This window comes from Lineus longissimus, chromosome 1 (assembly GCF_910592395.1).
Source record: "Lineus longissimus chromosome 1, tnLinLong1.2, whole genome shotgun sequence".
In the NCBI taxonomy this organism is placed as follows: domain Eukaryota; kingdom Metazoa; phylum Nemertea; class Pilidiophora; order Heteronemertea; family Lineidae; genus Lineus; species Lineus longissimus.
Genome location: NC_088308.1, coordinates 5,213,517 through 5,226,813, shown reverse-complemented (window position 1 = coordinate 5,226,813; position 13,297 = coordinate 5,213,517). Strand labels below are relative to the sequence as shown.

General features: G+C 42.6%; 2 protein-coding genes across 2 annotated transcripts; both read right to left on the bottom strand.

The window, feature by feature from the left end:
• Positions 1-3,436: 3,436 nt before the first annotated feature.
• Positions 3,437-6,079, bottom strand: LOC135496866 (uncharacterized). The gene is made up of 5 exons (XM_064786429.1): positions 5,878-6,079; positions 5,313-5,451; positions 4,765-4,942; positions 4,221-4,321; positions 3,437-3,953 (listed from the first exon to the last, which is right to left on the bottom strand). Exons 1-5 carry the CDS (start codon positions 6,077-6,079, stop codon positions 3,710-3,712), a joined length of 864 nt encoding a protein of 287 aa, XP_064642499.1. The 3' UTR covers positions 3,437-3,709.
• A 547-nt stretch (positions 6,080-6,626) lies between these two features.
• LOC135496856 (mucin-5AC-like) lies at positions 6,627-12,271 on the bottom strand. Its single transcript, XM_064786417.1, has 7 exons — positions 12,242-12,271; positions 11,927-12,048; positions 11,327-11,462; positions 10,822-10,976; positions 10,249-10,385; positions 6,833-9,822; positions 6,627-6,734 (listed from the first exon to the last, which is right to left on the bottom strand). Exons 1-7 carry the CDS (start codon positions 12,269-12,271, stop codon positions 6,627-6,629), a joined length of 3,678 nt encoding a protein of 1,225 aa, XP_064642487.1.
• Between the last annotated feature and the right edge of the window lie 1,026 nt (positions 12,272-13,297).

Genomic DNA, 13,297 nt, shown 5'->3' with positions numbered 1-13,297 from the left:
ATATTGAGCGGCTGCTGTTGCATTTGATGCCCACGACTCTGCACTTGAAATGGTTGACCTTGCCCTGCATGACCCCGGCCTTGGACAATCGTTGGTTGAAACTCGACTGCTCTGCTTTCGTTCATAACTACGTAACCCATGGCTCCTGGCATGTCACGATCTACATCAACATTAGGGAAGTCTGCAGCTTTATATGGCGAAGGAGGCTGAGCGGGTGCAACCGGACTCGACATAGACAGCGCGAATGGTTGCATGTACTGATATTCCCACGACTGCAGAGGAGATTTCTCATTCAGTGGCAAGGTCGTGGCAAGGTCGGGCGAGGCTTGTCCAACACCGAGGGAAACTATACCATTTCCAACATGACTCTGTTTGTGGTAGCTCTGATTTTCTCCGAACTGCATCACTCCCGCAGTTTGTCGACACACATCCTGATTTGCAAACGCTCGACCAAACGTCTTTGAAGAGTATAAAATATTATAAAGTTCCTCACATTCGTAATTATTATAATGTTTCAACTCCATTGCGCGATTCCGCATAAATAAGCTCTCCTTCGAATTTCTCCCCCTGTTTCTGACTTCGCGTTGCCCTTTCTTTGCCCTTGACGGGACCAACCTTGGTGGTGATATATTGGAGAGGACTAACTGCTTCTGGAGGTATTTTCTGTGGTTGATTGTACGTTTGTGTTTCTTGGGTCGCTCTAAGACAGCCTTCAGGTTCTTGGACGCAGCAGTGATGAATTGCAGCAAATAGTTGTTGTCGTCTGAAGGTTTGTCGGAAAGTTCACTCATCTGAGAAGATGATGAAGGTGAACAAGAGCCTTGAATGAGAAGAAGAAAGATAAATATTAGATAAGGCACCTCATAATATCACCCTATTCTAACATTACATCATTTTGCCCCTTGCTTCGCGGCTGAAAGAATTAAGACCTAGCCCAGTACACGGTCTACTGTCTGGAGCAGATGGTCCAAAACCTGCAAGGTCAATCTACCGTAATGTACTATGTGGCAATACCTTGGAACCAAGTTTTCTATGTTCGAAGGTGTCACGCTGGTGACACTTCGTCAGATGGATGGTTTGTTTCGATTTTTAAAAGGATTCACAATAAGGATAGATCTACCTCAAATATAATACAACTGTTTATAACATGAATACCGTGATACCATTGTTCTATGAAAACATACGTGTTAAGATATAAAATGTCACTGTTTCAATTCCTTTTGAGCACCGACACCTTCCACCCACTTGAAATTTAAAAAAAGTGGTATATGCTGTTCACCACTATGAAAGACCAGGGACTGACTGCACATAAAAAATTGTTGACGCCGGGGTTTAAATCTAACGTCATGGTTCTCTTGTATTGTCTCTCGCGTGACTTTTATCACTTTCGGATTTGGACAATAAACAATATCAAAATGACAAAAGTTATGCAATAATGATGTTAAAGGCTTAGGTCCGAAATAATGCCGCCATGGTTACTAAGACTTTTTTGTGCAACCAGGCCCATGCATACCATATCCTTTGCTTTCGTCTGGTTTTGTCACGGTGACAGATAGCAATATCTACCAGTTATGTACAATGGCTTGATGTTTTTTGCATTTAAGTAACTTACATGTTTCGATGGTACTAGATTAAAACTTTCACTTACCTGATAGTGATGTAGCAGTGTGATCCATCGTCAACGATATGCGTCTCTCATCTGAATTCATTCTGGAATCACCCTTAGATAATGCCAGACGTCACTACGATAATTTGTCCAATTACGACAGCCGATGGCTTACAAAAGACGAATTAATGCGCCTATATCTATCTAAATAATTTATTTGCTGGTGATCCAACGGTTTGAGCATCTACGGACTATTGCGTTTTAGCGTTTGCTTCTGCATAGCATGTTTTGATTATCAATGTCAAACGTGAAGGAACTTTAAACCAGGACTATTTCTTTCAGGCGGTTGACTTCACTTTATAAAAATATGTAAACTGTCGAACACCATGCTCTTTTTCCCTGCAAGTTATGAGTCAAGTTCACACGGGGGGGGCACTTTCCTCATTATCGAACTCAACACCTTTTCCAGCTGTCCAGGTACTCATTTAGCACTTTTTAGCACTCAGCTGAAGTAATTTCAATAATATTTATTGAGAGACAGGCACGCCTAACATTTATGTGGGTGAGAAGAAGGGTTGTAAGGTTTAATAAGAAGTTTTTTCAAAATGTTCAGTGCATGTTGCGTCCGACCAACTGATAAAAATACACACACTTGATGATAAAGTTTGCGGCTACTCGCCTCCGCCGAATGATCGTTGATAGAAATCACAATGGTACGCAGCAGAACAATCAAATACAAGATGGTATTCCGGTCCACGTGCAGGCTTACAGCATAAAAATACACACAACAATAACAATACAATTAGCACAACAGTACCAACAATACAATAGCAATATGTTCAGTGGAGGCATCCTGCATTGTGTCATCAGATCACATTGCCGACATGACCATTGTCATTTATAAATAGCGCTAATTGTATCTTGTCACCAAATTAGCGAATTAAATGAGCGATGCAATCCTACAGGTTTTTATTGATATTAGAGTTAATTAGTACCGCCTCCAACAACAGTGCGTCATCTGCCAGGAAAACAGACAAGGTGCATCGCTTAAGAATAGCTGCCATGTGATGTTCTCACATAAACAGTGGATGATGCTTTCCACAGTGGTAGCCATGATTGTTGAGGTCTCGTTTTGCCATAAGGAGGCCGGTGTTTTCAAAAATCCGTCTCATTTTTTACGACAATGGCCAACTTCAAATGTCTGCAGCTCTCTACGATACATTTATATACGCCCTACGGCTCTAAAAAAAGTTCTCAAATTTGAGATACAGTTCCAGTTTAGTTTTCGTTACGACGAGGTTCAAATTCGAACTTTCTTTCGATCCGTGGATCTGTATTACATCACCATGTATGATTAATTCTGTCTAGGGGCGTGAAGGAAGGTCCATCTTCAGATTCAAAATGATATTTAGGGACTTCCGCAATGACAGAATATGCTATGCCATGGAAAAGAGAATAAACTCGAAATAAAACGCCCTTTAAAAAGTTAGATAATTATTCTAATATTATAAACAGAACAAAGTTAACTCCTACAGCAGTAACAGCTTCCCGTATTGATACCGATGTTTGACGCAATGTATCTGTCCCATCGGTACACCTCTCGCGAGAGACTTTTCTTTTCCCTTTCAATTTTTCCAAATAAATCATACCATAAATTCGAGTATTGCCAAGTAATTCCAAAATTGTTGGTGCATTTAAATACACCTTCGTTATTGTAGTAGTCATGGCGAAGAATTTTATGTGAAAAGGTCGGTCGAACTTCTATTACTTATATGTATTTCAGGTCGTTTCATAAAAAGGTGTTATCTTCAAAAAAAAACTGTACCGACAATCACAACTCTACCCCACGCTGCACTCCATTTGGAATTCGACTTGAAACTCGGGTTTGCAGTGCCTTATTTGTGCGTCATGTCAGTCCGTTCAGGATCAAATCGCCATTCTGATCAGTGCTCCACTCTCCTCCGGCAAGGAAAACAACTCAGCCTTAAAGAAATATAGTGACTTAGTTCTTCCGAGAATACGCAAAGGTGTGTCGAACCAGAGCAAGGTATTGAACTGACCGAACTCTGCTATGTTTAATGGGAAACCACTACATTTCCATTATCACTCAAACCCTTCCATATTGACCACACTTGAATTCGGTTCTTCGTGTAGAGTCTCATACGTATCTTCTACGGATATCGACATCCCAGGCCCTTGGTATACAGTTTCTTCGCTAAAGCCCATGGCCAACAACTCATCAGGATTCTTATCCAAATGGTAACCATTGTTCAGTACCCCATCGAAATCATCTTTGTTGAATGCCTTGTTTCTGTGGAGAATGTCTATATGTGCCGTTTTTGTATCACTGAAAGAATTCAAAATATAGCAAGTGTTACAAATGCACCATACCATTTTAGGTTTCTCTGTACTACAGTACGAGTAGACGTGTCGATTACTTTCTCTACCTGGATTTCAAAACAATAATGAGCTTCCGCATCGCCCACGAATTACTGCTTACTAAGCCTTATTCTTTGCATTCGAGCATGTAACCTGTCCTTATGAAGAAGATGAAGAACAAGAAGACGAATATGAAGAAAAAGAGTATCTACGCCATACGTGTTGGCCTACTTACTCATGTCTTCGCCTTATGATGTCCAACGTTATCACGGCTGCTAGAAGAATAGCTATGGCGACACCGATTGCGATAGCGGCCCAGTTCCTCGCCCACCAGTCCTAGAACAAAATATCAAGCTTGATAAACCTGTTTAGAATTATATATGTTAAATCCAAAGTAACATGAAAAACATTAAGAGGAAAACAGAATGTAATTATGTACTTCTTCTTCTTCTTCTTAGCGTTCGACGTTCTGCATTGTAACAGACGTATGTCCCTTATAACCTGTCCTTGTCTTCCCAGAGCTTTGTTGCAACGTTTGGCCATGCAGCCAACATCTCTATATTTTCAGGACCTGGCCGTTTCATGGTATTGGAGAACGTGTTCCGCAGATGTATATTGCAATCAGCAAGTTTATCAAGCAGTTTGAAGGAAATGTTTTAAAATCATATTGAACAATCCCGTGCAGGGTAACTTTACCGGAACTACGTCCCAAAGTGGTAATTTCGTACATTTTAACACTTGTCGAAACATCGTACCAAGACACTCCCAAGAAAAAATACCTGTTCTGCTGAAGTGCCAGGGGTTGGCTTTGCGGGTCCTTGGTACACCGGTAAGGGTAGACCGAGCTGGCTCTGGTCAGCTGCAGTAGCCGTGTCAATGATGGTCTGCGCGTACTTGGTGTCTAGGACTGTACCATTACTTAGCTGGACCGTAAAGGAGACCTCTGTAAGCGGCTCCCTGGTTATAAACAACATGCCACGAATTAGCTATATCATCGCTATCATTGGAGTGCCCTTCCAAGTCTACTGTGCTTTTTGAGTCACAAGAAGAGAGATAAAATAAAAATGGTTCGACGGACTTCACAAAATTTAACACTTCTCCGAGCGTTACAGCGACTTTTCTGTCACATTTGCTTGGCAATCGCTTTGGGTTAATTCATGATTGGAAAATGAATCTTGGACAACATTCCAATGCATTTAATAATGTACTTGTGATGGTTGATACTGCAAAATTCGTTCTTTCTAAGAGATCACACTACAGTGACCTCTTCGAAAAGATCTGAGAGTAGCTTAAAGCGTGTAACGCAACATACTCGTCACTTACTTACCCACTATCGCCGGTCACATCGATTGTTTCCAAAGAGATCCTGACGTTATCTCCTTCCGTTGTACTGTAATATATTTCCAGGCTACGCAGAAGTCGTTCTCTCGTAGTGTTCTTTAAAGCCCCAACAAGATAGAATATGACTGAAAAAGAATATTGGAAGGTGTGCATCTCTATTATTCGAAACAAAATTATTAAGATAGGGACAACAACATCGAAACTTCTAATCACCCTTCTCTACGCTTTTCTCAAAAGCCTAGTCTAGGGTACCCAAAGCCAAGGTAGGCCTTCTGTCAATATAAATCACACAACCTCATTATATTAGATATCATTGTATCATATTTTAAGTCGGTATACCGATTGGCATCGGTACCTTTACTCAATCCCCGACACCTGAAATGAGCCTTGAAACCATGTACAGATTGCAATAAAGCACTAGGTGATATCGAAGGTAAGCGTGTCTCAATTGTTTCACCTAATTGAGAATGTCAATGATTTCATATTCTCAATAAGATCCTTTCTAACTTAGAGTTTTGAATTACATATGTGCTTTCACCAAATACCCTTACCTTTAGTTGTGGTCCGTACAGTAGTCGCTGCAGTAGGAGTTGAGGTCGACGCCATACTTGTAGACACAGAACTAGTCACCGAGGCCATGGTAGAGCTAGTTTGGGTCATTGGATCAGAGTTAGTTGATGTTATCGACGCCATGGTCGACGGAGAGCTGGTCGTGTCCTTTGAACCAGAGCCAGTTGATGTCATTGGAGCCATGGTCGAGCTAGTAGAGTTCATTTGCCCAGAGCTAGTTGAAGTTATTAAGGCCATGGTCGAGCTAGTTGAGTTCATTTGACCAGAGCTAGTTGAAGTAATTGGAGCCATGGTCGAGCTAGTTGAATTAATTAGACCAGAGCCAGTTGAAGTCATTGGAGCCATGGTCGAGCTAGTTGAGTTCATTTGACCAGAGCTTGTTGAAGTCATTGGAGCCATGGTCGAGCTAGTTGAGTTCATTTGACCAGAGCTAGTTGAAGTAATTGGAGCCATGGTCGAGCTAGTTGAATTAATTAGACCAGAGCCAGTTGAAGTCATTGGAGCCATGGTCGAGCTAGTTGAGTTCATTTGACCAGAGCTTGTTGAAGTCATTGGAGCCATGGTCGAGCTAGTTGAGTTCATTTGACCAGAGCTAGTTGAAGTAATTGGAGCCATGGTCGAGCTAGTTGAATTAATTAGACCAGAGCCAGTTGAAGTCATTGGAGCCATGGTCGAGCTAGTTGAGTTCATTTGACCAGAGCTTGTTGAAGTCATTGGAGCCATGGTCGAGCTAGTTGAGTTCATTTGACCAGAGCTTGTTGAAGTCATTGGAGCCATGGTCGAGCCAGTTGAGTTCATTGGACCAGAGCCTGTTGAAGTCATTGGAGCCATGGTCGAGCTAGTTGAGTTCATTTGACCAGAGCTTGTTGAAGTCATTGGAGCCATGGTCGAGCTAGTTGAGTTCATTTGACCAGAGCTTGTTGAAGTCATTGGAGCCATGGTCGAGCTAGTTGAGTTCATTTGACCAGAGCTTGTTGAAGTCATTGGAGCCATGGTCGAGCCAGTTGAGTTCATTGGACCAGAGCTAGTTGAAGCCATTGGAGCCAAGGTCGAGCTAGTTGAGTTCATTGGACCAGAGCTAGTTGAAGTAATTGGAGCCATGTTCGAGCTAGTTGAAGTCATTGGAGCCATGGTCGAGCTAGTTGAATTAATTGGACCAGAGCTAGTTGAAGTCATTGGAGCCATGGTCGAGCTAATTGAGTTCATTGGACCAGAGCCAGTTGAAGTCATTGGAGCCATGGTCGAGCTAGTTGAGTTCATTGGAGCCATGGTCGAGCTAGTTGAGTTCATTTGACCAGAGCTTGTTGAAGTCATTGAAGCCATGGTCGAGCGAGTTGAGTTCATTGAACCAGAGCTTGTTGAAGTCATTGGAGCCATGGTCGAGCTAGTTGAGTTCATTGGACCAGAGCCAGTTGAAGTCATTGGAGCCATGGTCGAGCTAGTTGAGTTCATTGGACCAGAGCCAGTTGAAGTCATTGGAGCCATGGTCGAGCTAGTTGAGTTCATTTGACCAGAGCTTGTTGAAGTCATTGGAGCCATGGTCGAGCTAGTTGAGTTCATTTGACCAGAGCTAGTTGAAGTCATTGGAGCCATGGTCGAGCTAGTTGAGTTCATTGAACCAGAGCTAGTTGAATTTGTTGGAGCCATGGTCAAGCTGGTTGAGTTCATTTGACCAGAGCTTGTTGAAGTCATTGGAGCCATGTTCGAGCTAGTTGAAGTCATCGGAGCCATGGTCGAGCTAGTTGAGTTCATTGGACCAGAGCTAGTTGAAGTCATTGGAGCCATGGTCGAGCTAGTTGAGTTCATTGGACCAGAGCCAGTTGAAGTCATTGGAGCCATGGTCGAGCTAGTTGAGTTCATTTGACCAGAGCTTGTTGAAGTCATTGGAGCCATGGTCGAGCTAGTTGAGTTCATTTGACCAGAGCTAGTTGAAGTCATTGGAGCCATGGTCGAGCTAGTTGAGTTCATTTGACCAGAGCTTGTTGAAGTCATTGGAGCCATGTTCGAGCTAGTTGAAGTCATCGGAGCCATGGTCGAGCTAGTTGAGTTCATTGGACCAGAGCTAGTTGAAGTCATTGGAGCCATGGTCGAGCTAGTTGAGTTCATTGGACCAGAGCCAGTTGAAGTCATTGGAGCCATGGTCGAGCTAGTTGAGTTCATTTGACCAGAGCTTGTTGAAGTCATTGGAGCCATGGTCGAGCTAGTTGAGTTCATTTGACCAGAGCTAGTTGAAGTCATTGGAGCCATGGTCGAGCTAGTTGAGTTCATTGAACCAGAGCTAGTTGAATTTGTTGGAGCCATGGTCAAGCTGGTTGAGTTCATTTGACCAGAGCTTGTTGAAGTCATTGGAGCCATGGTTGAGCTAGTTGAGTTCATTTGACCAGGGCCAGTTGAAGTGATTGGAGCCATGGTCGAGCTAGTTGAGTTCATTGGACCAGAGCTAGTTGAATTTGTTGGAGCCATGGTGGAGCTAGTTGAGTTCATTGAACCAGAGCTAGTTGAAGTCATTGGAGCGATGGTCGAGCTAGTTGAGTTCATTGAACCAGAGCTAGTTGAAGTCATTGAAACCATGGTCGAGCTCGTTGAGTTCATTGGGCCAGAGCTTGTTGAAGTCATTGGAGCCATGGTCGAGCTAGTTGAGTTCATTTGACCAGGGCCAGTTGATGTCATTGAAGCCATGGTCGATCTAGTTGAGTTCATTGAACCAGAGCTAGTTGAAGTCATCGGAGCCATGGTCGAGCTAGTTGAGTTCATTGAACCAGAGCTAGTTGAAGTCATTGGAGCCATGGTCGAGCTAGTTGAGTTTATTGGACCAGGGCCAGTGGAAGTCATTGAAGCCACGGTCGAGCTAGTTGAGTTCATTGAACCAGAGCTAGTTGAGTTCATTTGACCAGGTCCAGTTGAAGTCAATGGAGCCACGGTCGAGCTAGTTGAGTTCATTGGGCCAAAGCTAGCAGAAGTCATTTGAACAACTGTTGAGTCAGTGAGGTTCATTGAAGTTGGGCTTGTCGAAGCAAAGGTTGTCATAGGAACCTCTGAAGTGGGTACACTTGAATACGAAGTGGTTGACTGCGTCATATCATCATTGGACCTCGTGTTTTCAGATCCAGTAGAATTCATAAAAGGAAGGCTGGTAGAATATGTCATGTTAAACATGACGGTGGTATTTCCAATTGCTGTTGTGTTCAAGTTCGGATATGGAGTAGTAGTGTATGTCATGTTGCTCATCAGTGTTGTGGTCTCGGACTGAGCAGGCACGGAGGTAGTTGAGTTTTGGTGATTAGATGGATAGGACACTTTCGATGACATTGATAAAGTGGTTAAGCTCCTCTCACACGTTGTGCCATCGAATCCTGGTGGACAGACACATGTAAAGCCATTGGGTAGATCAGTACAGTTAGCACCATTTAGACATGGTGCACACTGACAGTCGTTGATGTCAAATTCACAGCTCACACCAGAATACCCAGGCTCACAAACACAACTGTAACTGCCAAACAAATCCGTACAATTCCCTCCATTTTGACATGGTCCAGACTGGCACTTATCAATCTCAGTATCACAGTGAACTCCAGTAAATCCAGGGGCACAATCACAACTATAGCTGCTGACCATGTCTGTGCAATTCCCTCCATTCTTACATGGTCCCGACTGACATTCGTCAATGTCGGTCTCGCAATGTAATCCTGTGAATCCAGATGCACAGCTACAACTATAGCTGTTCACAAGGTCCGTACACGTTGCTGCATTCTGACAGGGCGTTGACGCACAGTCATCGATGTTAGAAGAGCATGTGACACCCGTGAATCCAGCAGGACACTGGCACGTAAAGCTGAGGTGTCCGTCGACGCAGGTTGCCCCGCTCTGGCAAGGATTAAAGAAGCCGCATTCATCCGTACTCGCCTTGCAGTCCGTGCCAGTCCAACCTAAAAATAACACCATTCTACCTTCAGTGGACATCCTTTCTAAGTGGTCTTACTTATATTACATGACTGTATACACCATTGGTGGTTAATCATCATAAGTTAATGAGTGTTTTTGCTCAAACTGAACGAAGCCAGGATACTCTTCTTTCAATATTGTGAACAATTTTCATGCTCTAATATACCACAATAGTGTTGATGATAACCTCGTATTCGCCACGTGGTCTTGGCTTACCGACCAAGGGTGGATCGCAAATAAACGCGTTCGATGACAAGACCTGTCATTAAATGCACATATCATTAAAACTGTTGATTAATTGTCGCGGTTATATTGTATGTAACTTTAATACGAAGGTTGCACCAAAGTAGTTTTTTATTGTACTTCAGGATGGTGCGTACGTTGTCCTTCTGTGACTGATAGGCCCTTACCTACAATACACTGTTTACTTCCGTCAGCCTTACAGCTATAATGACCATTGGTAGCATCATCTCGCGCCTGACAGTAGGTACCGCAGTCCGTACCGTAGTAATCAGCATCGCAATAAATCTTGTACTGGAATTTCAACCTAGAACGATAGGTGGAAGCAAACGTAGAGTAGGAGCAAGGAAATACGCGGGCGTGGTAAAGTAATGAATGCATTGAGGTTTGCTCTTGGCCCTCTGTCAGATTTTCACCCAGTCATCATGTGGGCCAGGACTCTTGCATTTAGGGAATGGGACTTTGCCATTGGAGTAGATGGATGAGCCCTGTCAATATGTACTGTAATTTGGAAGGTTCGTTTAAGTCAAGACAGGGGGACGGCTCCTTGCTCATAGAGATGGGCTAATTGATCTATGGTGGGTGGTATAGGGTCGCTTGACAATGATATCAACTCGCACACCGAGTTCATGCCATACTCTCAGTGGTCAGTGCATGTGTCGTTTTTTTTCTTTCTTATCAATTTGTTTGACACCTCATAGTTGATGTAAGAATAACTGTTTCTTTACAACTTTAGTACTCACGCCATTCCTTCGTAGGTCCCTGATGGCTCCACCAGCGTCCCGCTAGCCGAGGCAAGGTTAGGACTGGGTTGACCCGACAGCTGCTGAGAGAGGTAGTCCATGAACTCTATAGAACTATCACGATCATAGATGTCCACCTTGAACTTGAATCCACCCTGGAATTAAAGATTAACCCTTCAGGTCAGCCTACAGTGTCAATAAATATCGATATATGTCGATATTTTTCGATACGCATCATATACTTCAAACGATTGTCGCCGGCCTCCATTTTCTTACCGGTAGAAGGACCAGCATCATATAGAAATGTCTTTCTTTCTAGTTACATAATTGAGATCCGAGCCGAATTTTCGTCTACTTCTGGACAAGTTTTTGGAGAATTTTTCATTCGAAGTAAGATGGTGCAGCATTGCGATTCATACTTACAAAACAATACATTTCGTGGTTATCTGCACTAGATCAAATACATGTAGCTGATGATTATCAGATGAACAATTAAAGTACCCACCGGCCATTTCTGGAAGGAAAATAGCATAGGATTGGCTTGCGATCCACCCAAAGTGGTCCCGAATGTTATGTCACTCTGCTCATCCGGCATCGAAATCACAATCTTCCCATAAGGGCACGTATTTATATTATTGTCCCTGTAAGGAGAATAGAATTTAGATGATCCGTTACGCAGTTCCTGAGCTGGTGATCGACTGGTGAAACCTTTCCAGCGACGGGGTTGCGGCAGCAGATTGTGGTTAATCCTTGTCACCAGCCGTACTCTTTTCCTATCGTGATATAAAGGGACGCTGCTGACGAAATCCGCCCGTGGGTTTACATAGTATACCGGTAGTTTATTTGCCCTTGCCAGTTTAGGCCTTTTTACCCAGGAAAGCTGTATCGTGGGGAAGATTTGCACTGATAACTCTTTGGTAAGAAAGCAGAACAATGGGAGTTTAGGTTCGAGAGGATGTACAGTATGGTACCTCAACAAACATGTCACATAAAACAGCACTGAGCAAAACTCTACATATCGGTACTATAATATACGTGTATGTTAAAAAATATTTTCGTACAAGTCTGGAGAGTTCTAACTTGTGTTTATTTTTGGTTTCCTTACCCATTAGGAGTGTCCATACAGAAGTACATGTTCAAATCACAATCACTTGTCCAATCACACCATTTGTCATTGTTATCAAACTTTCGGAGCTCTACTGATATCGTACCACTCCCACGACAGAACTGAAATATCAGGTGATTTTTAAGTATGCAGAAGTTCTACACAAATGGAAAGTATATGTTGGGGGGGGGGGGGGTTAAGGAAAGTCCTGGTAGACTTGGACAAGATGAAAACACTAACTTTTGATTAGTGATCATGGAATGATTCGCTGATTACTGTGTTTTTAAGCAGTGCAGCGACAACGCATGAACTCACATGATCACGATATTTCTTATTGTAATACATGTATGTGCACGGTTACTGCAGAGTGTTGAATCTGAACCGTTGTACATAAACCTATCTTAATAATGTACCAGTTAGGTTGGTAAGTATCCATTTCACAGGAAGTAACAACAAATTACGAATACTATCTCGACCATCATCTGCATTTGATGGCTGTATCGGGTAACCAGGTAGTTGATTTGGAATACCTCAACATAAAAGGTTGGGGAAATCAGACTTCAAGGCATTTTTCGATGAGGTGACATGTAGTTAAAATCGATATCTAAAATGACACTCTTAAAGGTTTTTCGACTAAAATCATGGTATAAAAAACTTCTTTTTTTTAGATTTCGGGGAATTTGCCCCTACCCCCTCTAGCATTGCCCCTGATGGAACAAGGCCAATGCAAAATAACAATCACGTGGTTCAACACTCCGCATGTTATAACGCCCCAAAGTTTGGTGCACTATTATTGGAACACCCGATATATTATAAACACTGTACCTTCAAACATGAGAAAAAAGCAGCAAATATCCCTATCCAACAACATTTTTTAGCATCCATTATCAGATCTACGTCCTTTGGCGATACCTTTTAAAAGCAGATGTGCTATATATCCGAATGAATCCTATGCCTCAATGAATTCATGCGTCATGTGAATAGCACCAAGTCACAACCAAACCCTTCTTAGGACAAGACAGAACCTCGTACCAAAAAACGTTTCGCAATAACCCGACTGGTCTTGCTTCTTTTCCCCGTACATTTTGAGAACCGTAATAATCAGTCCAACAAGTTGAGATTTGACAATTTCCTTTGGGCGAGGTTGTACTTATCTTCGTTATCTTAAGTTATTTCCAATCATTTCGTGATGTAACTGTAGTTTACTTTAGTGACCGTCTTAAGACAGTATGACGTCCGTCCAATGGCATGTGTGGTGTATCATGTACAAAATACTGTAAACCTGAACATTTTTGCATCACGTTATTTTTTGTGATTGGAGGAAGAAAATTAAAGATTAGAGAAGGATAGTTTTGCAGTCAAAGTTGTCAA

Bases quoted from the DNA above. Each gene is read 5' to 3' on its own strand.
- LOC135496856 (XM_064786417.1), bottom strand. From the start codon at position 12,271: ATGTATTACAATAAGAAATATCGTGATCAT. The intron at 10,977-11,326 runs GTGGGTACTTTA...CTTTAATTCCAG, and splicing joins TTTCCTTCCAGAAATGGCCG to GGTGGATTCAAGTTCAAGGT. The intron at 9,823-10,248 runs GTAAGGGCCTAT...TGTTATTTTTAG, and splicing joins AAGTAAACAGTGTATTGTAG to GTTGGACTGGCACGGACTGC.
- LOC135496866 (XM_064786429.1), bottom strand. From the start codon at position 6,079: ATGGCTCCAATGACATCAACTGGCTCTGGTTCAAAGGACACGACCAGC. The intron at 4,943-5,312 runs GTAAGTAAGTGA...GTTTATAACCAG, and splicing joins GATGTGACCGGCGATAGTGG to GGAGCCGCTTACAGAGGTCT. The intron at 3,954-4,220 runs GTAAGTAGGCCA...GAATTCTTTCAG, and splicing joins ATCATAAGGCGAAGACATGA to TGATACAAAAACGGCACATA.